The sequence below is a fragment of the Cyclopterus lumpus genome, chromosome 8, assembly GCF_009769545.1.
Source record: "Cyclopterus lumpus isolate fCycLum1 chromosome 8, fCycLum1.pri, whole genome shotgun sequence".
NCBI classification, from domain to species: domain Eukaryota; kingdom Metazoa; phylum Chordata; class Actinopteri; order Perciformes; family Cyclopteridae; genus Cyclopterus; species Cyclopterus lumpus.
Window position 1 is genome coordinate 21,756,921 of NC_046973.1, and position 5,000 is coordinate 21,761,920.

Sequence of the window (5,000 nt, forward strand, 5' to 3'; positions counted from 1 at the left end):
TTCAAATAGGTTTGTCTTCATGTCTCTCTACTCTCCACCAGCTGGTGGAGGCTTTTGGTGTTCAGTGAAATATCATCATTACTATTTGGTAGAGATATATTTCTGTTCCTCCCGGGGTGAATTGTAGTAATATAATGATGATTGGGGGTGACTGTGGGTGTTGGGGGTGACTGTGGGTCAGTGGTTAGTAGGTCCGTCTTTCAATCAGGGGGTTTGCGGTTCAATCCCCGCCCTAGTTGATGTGTCCTTGAGCAAGACACTTCACCCTGAGTTGTTCCCTGTAGCTGTGTCTACAGTGTATGAATGTAATATGGTTGTAAGTCGCTTTGGATAAAAGCATCAGCTAAATGACATGTAATGTAATGATGATGATTTGACTTAATCTAATATGATAATCTGACTTCAACTAGCACCATCATTCGGTCAACATTTAAATGAGTGTAATACTTAGGGCCAATACTTGTGTGTGTACTTTATGATATTCATTAAATAATTCATCGTAGTCAGCTATCTGTCTTATCTGAAAAATACAAATCAGTTATTCATACGCAGCCCTGGTAACCTGACCCTTACACAAAACCATCTAAAGGCCCGTCATTCCGCTCTTCTTTTGAAAAAGGAAATAAAATAAAATGACCACCAGGTTCTGTGCTTGGACCAATTTTATTTACCTTATATATGCTTCCTTTGGGCAATATTATCAGGAAACGCTGCATAAACTTTCATTGCTATGCAGACGATACTCAATTATATCTATGGATCAAACCAGAGGAGACCAACCAGCTCGCTAAACTTCAAGACTGTCTTAAAGACATAAAAACATGGATGACCTGCAACTTCCTGATGTTAAACTCAGACAAAACTGAAGTTATTTTACTGGGCCCTGAACACATCAGAGATCAATTATCTGGTGATGTGGTTTCTGTAGATGGCATTTCCCTGGCATCCAACACCACTGTAAAGAATCTCTAGTTATCTTTGACGTTAAGCAAATCTCAAGGATTGCATTTTTTCATCTATGTAACATTTCAAAAATCAGGCACATCTTGTCTCAAAAAGATGCAGAAAAGCTGGTTCACGCGTTTGTTACTTCCAGACTAGATTACTGTAACTCCTTATTATCAGGCTGCTCTAATAAGTCTCTTAAATCCCTCCAGTTGATCCAGAATGCTGCAGCTCGTGTACTCACAAAAACTAAGAAAAGAGATCACATGACCTGTATTAGCTGCGCTGCACTGGCTCCCTGTAAAATCAAGAATCACATTTAAAATTCTTCTCCTCACCTACAAAGCCTTGATTGGTGATGCACCATCATATCTTAAGGAGCTTGTAGTACCATATTGCCCCACTAGAGAGCTGCGCTCACTAAATGCGGGGCTACTTGTGGTTCCTAGAGTCCTAAAAAGTAGGATGGGAGCCAGAGCCTTCAGTTATCAAGCTCCTCTTTTATGGAACCAGCTTCCACTTTCAGTCCTGGAGGCAGACACAGTCACCTCATTCAAGAATAGACTTAAGACTTCACGTCTCATAGGGTCCATTGGACCTGGAGGTGTCTGATGCTGGTGAACCGGCCTCCCGCGTTGGCCTTGCTGATGCCCCGCCCCCCCTCCTCTCTACCTCCTTCTGTTTCATGGAAATAAACTGAATTGAAAAATTGAATTGAATTCTTTTAATGAAGAAATACTCTCCAGTTCTAATGTAACTGATGCTTTTCGACGCTAACCTCTTAAGGAGCCGCCATTGTTCAAAACAAAGGGTCGTCAAAGGGATTTTCATGCAAATGTGATCCCGCGATCCTCGTGTGATCTCTTGACATCGCCAGAACTCAGCTGTCGTGCAAGGTAACGGCCCCGGCTCTGTCAGTGACAAACAAACAACTATTACAGCCAATCGGCAACAGGGAACAGTTCGTGCTTGACCTTTGTGCAAAGTACACGCTCACAGCACATCTTACCACATCGAACCTCTTCATGAGTCCACGGAAATGGTGCATTCTGTATTATGAGATTAAAACTCAATATGGTATTGTAGACCAACCACAAAGATAGCAGCACACTTGGGATTTTTTCCATTGGATTATTGCAGTGAATAAATTCTGTGGTAAAAACACATTTTGATACTTACACATTTTGCTCAAACGATAATCTTCACAAATGAACTCCACCTTTTGTGATTCTTGAAGCGTGAATGCAATAAAAAGCTAATGTTCGGCTATAGACAAACAAACAGGATGGTGTGAGTTTACACACCGAGGCTGAAAAGAGCAGACAGTCAGAGTCTCATTTAGCTCCTTTCAGGCATGTAACCAAAAACCCATTGACTCGGAGTCAAAGGAACAGGAAGTGCAAACATGCTCCTTTGCAGGTGTTCGGCTCATTCCTGCTGCACTCTATAGCTCATTCTTCCCTCATCCCTCCGGCTGTCTTTGTCCTGCTGTGGCACACATAAACACGCATTCACACACACACACACACACACACACACACACACACACACACACACACACACACCAGCTTGTACATCAGCAGCTTATGTAAGCAGTGTTCTTTGGTTGTATAATAATAGGAAGTGTTAAGTTTTAATCTAATCTTCAAGAGCTGAAGAACGGCAGTCAATACCAGAGGCAATAAAGAGGGGGGGGGGAGTGTGTGCGTGTGGGGGGGGGGAGGGGGGTGTGAGTGTGTGTGTGTGTGTGTGTGTGTGTGAGTGTGTCTGTGTGTGTGTGTGTGTACAGTGATAGAGTAATCACTAATGCTCAGCTGGTTGTGGCGACACAACACAGACTCAGAGACACACAATTAGTCTCACATCTCATGCTGTGTGATGCGATCAGGTCCAAACATAAACTATGTAATTATCATCTGTTCGTATCAATTTCTCACTGTCTTGTCTTCTCTTTCCCCTCCAGTGCTCCTTCCTGCCCAAGTTTTCCATCCACATAGAGACCAAATATGAGGACAACAAAGGGAGCAATGATAGTGTGAGTATGTGTGTGGGCAGCGTATTGTGTACATCTGACGACTTTTCAACACAATCTCCTGTCTTGTACCTTTGCCAGTCGCCTGTTGCACAACTGTCCGTCTATTTCATTCTTCCCATATTTTCACCGATCTTCTTGCTTCAAAGCCTCCAAATCTGAGCTGGTGAATTCTCCTTGTCAGATTGGTGATGGCATTATTGTGCAATCATTTCATTGTGAGATTTTGCTGACAATTTTGTTTTATTAAGTGAAGGATGCAAAGAGGTTTCGCACTCCGTATACTACGTTCTCGGTCCTGGAGATAGTTTCTACTCAGTATGATCCAGCTTTTCTGAACATTTCTGTGACTAAAAATATGAAGTTATGAGAGTTAGCTGCAGGTCAGTCAGAACATCAATAGTTAAACATAAATAAATCATAAACAATCCACTACCTGCTACGGTTCTAAACCTACTCAACAGCTAAAAGTCAAAGACATCACAGCACCATTTAATCGTTTCAGTTTAATATAATAAATGCTATTGGCTTGAACGTGTAGGTGCAGCTCAATTACATATTAATAAATCATAACAATAATAATGTTGGGTCTTAACCATGGTTAAAAGCACATAGCTTGATCTCCACCTCTCCTTCAGCTCCACTGAACACATTGGTGGCAGTAGGTCTGAAGGTTATGCAATACTGCCTCAATCCAAACTGTGGCTAAAACCAAAGGCCGCAGCTCCACCTAGTGGTGGTTCATGGGAGATGCAAACCCAGTATGGTTCCTACGACGGTCCTGATTTCACTTTTTGAAGCTGACCTTTATGAGTGGAGGTGTTTTTCAAAGTGTTTGCTCCTTCCTCTCTCAGTTTGCACACTGCCTTCACCATTAGTGCAGTCTGTCTTCTTCTCCCTCATTCTTCTCCCTGGTCTCTTTTAATTACAGTACATTACATTACATTACATTACATTTCATGTCATTTAGCTGACGCTTTTATCCAAAGTGACTTACAATAAGTGCATTAAACCGTGAGTCCAAACTCAGAACAACAAGAATCAAGCAAGTACAATTTCTTCAATAAAGTCAAACTACAAAGTACTATCCGTAAGTGCCATTAAGTGCTACTAAAGTGCTATCGGTAAGGGACATTTAAGTGCTACTACGGCATTTAAGTGGTACCTATTCAAGGTATAGTCGAAAGAGATGTGTTTTTAGTTTGCGCCGGAAGATGTAGAGACTTTCTGCTGTCCTGATGTCAATGGGGAGCTCGTTCCACCAATGAGGAGCCAGCACAGCAAACAGTCGTGATTTAGCTCGAAGTGAAGGAGCTACAAGCTGATTGGCAGAAGCCGAGCGAAGTGAACGGGCTGGGGTGTGAGGTTAGACCATGTCCTGGGTGTGAAGTTAGACCATGTCCTGGATGTGAGGTTAGACCATGTCCTGGATGTGAGGTTAGACCATGTCCTGGGTGTGAGGTTAGACCATGTCCTGGTGTGAGGTTAGACCATGTCCTGGGTGTGAGGTTAGACCATGTCCTGGGTGTGAAGTTAGACCATGTCCTGGATGTGAGGTTAGACCATGTCCTGGATGTGAGGTTAGACCATGTCCTGGTGTGAGGTTAGACCATGTCCTGGGTGTGAGGTTAGACCATGTCCTGGATGTGAGGTTAGACCATGTCCTGGATGTGAGGTTAGACCATGTCCTGGGTGTGAGGTTAGACCATGTCCTGGATGTGAGGTTAGACCATGTCCTGGATGTGAGGTTAGACCATGTCCTGGGTGTGAGGTTAGACCATGTCCTGGATGTGAGGTTAGACCATGTCCTGGATGTGAGGTTAGACCATGTCCTGGATGTGAGGTTAGACCATGTCCTGGATGTGAGGTTAGACCATGTCCTGGGTGTGAGGTTAGACCATGTCCTGGATGTGAGGTTAGACCATGTCCTGGATGTGAGGTTAGACCATGTCCTGGATGTGAGGTTAGACCATGTCCTGGGTGTGAGGTTAGACCATGTCCTGGATGTGAGGTTAGACCATGT

At 43.4% G+C, this 5,000-nt stretch overlaps 1 protein-coding gene across 1 annotated transcript in view; it reads left to right on the forward strand.

The window, feature by feature from the left end:
- Positions 1 to 5,000, forward strand: part of pitpnc1a (phosphatidylinositol transfer protein cytoplasmic 1a) — a gene marked incomplete at its 5' end in the record, with an annotated part of 17,769 nt that overhangs the window by 6,598 nt on the left and 6,171 nt on the right. Inside the window, one exon of the mRNA XM_034539743.1 lies at positions 2,909 to 2,980. Within this exon, the coding sequence (XP_034395634.1) occupies positions 2,909 to 2,980 (72 nt within the window). The remainder of the gene's footprint in view (positions 1 to 2,908; positions 2,981 to 5,000) is intronic.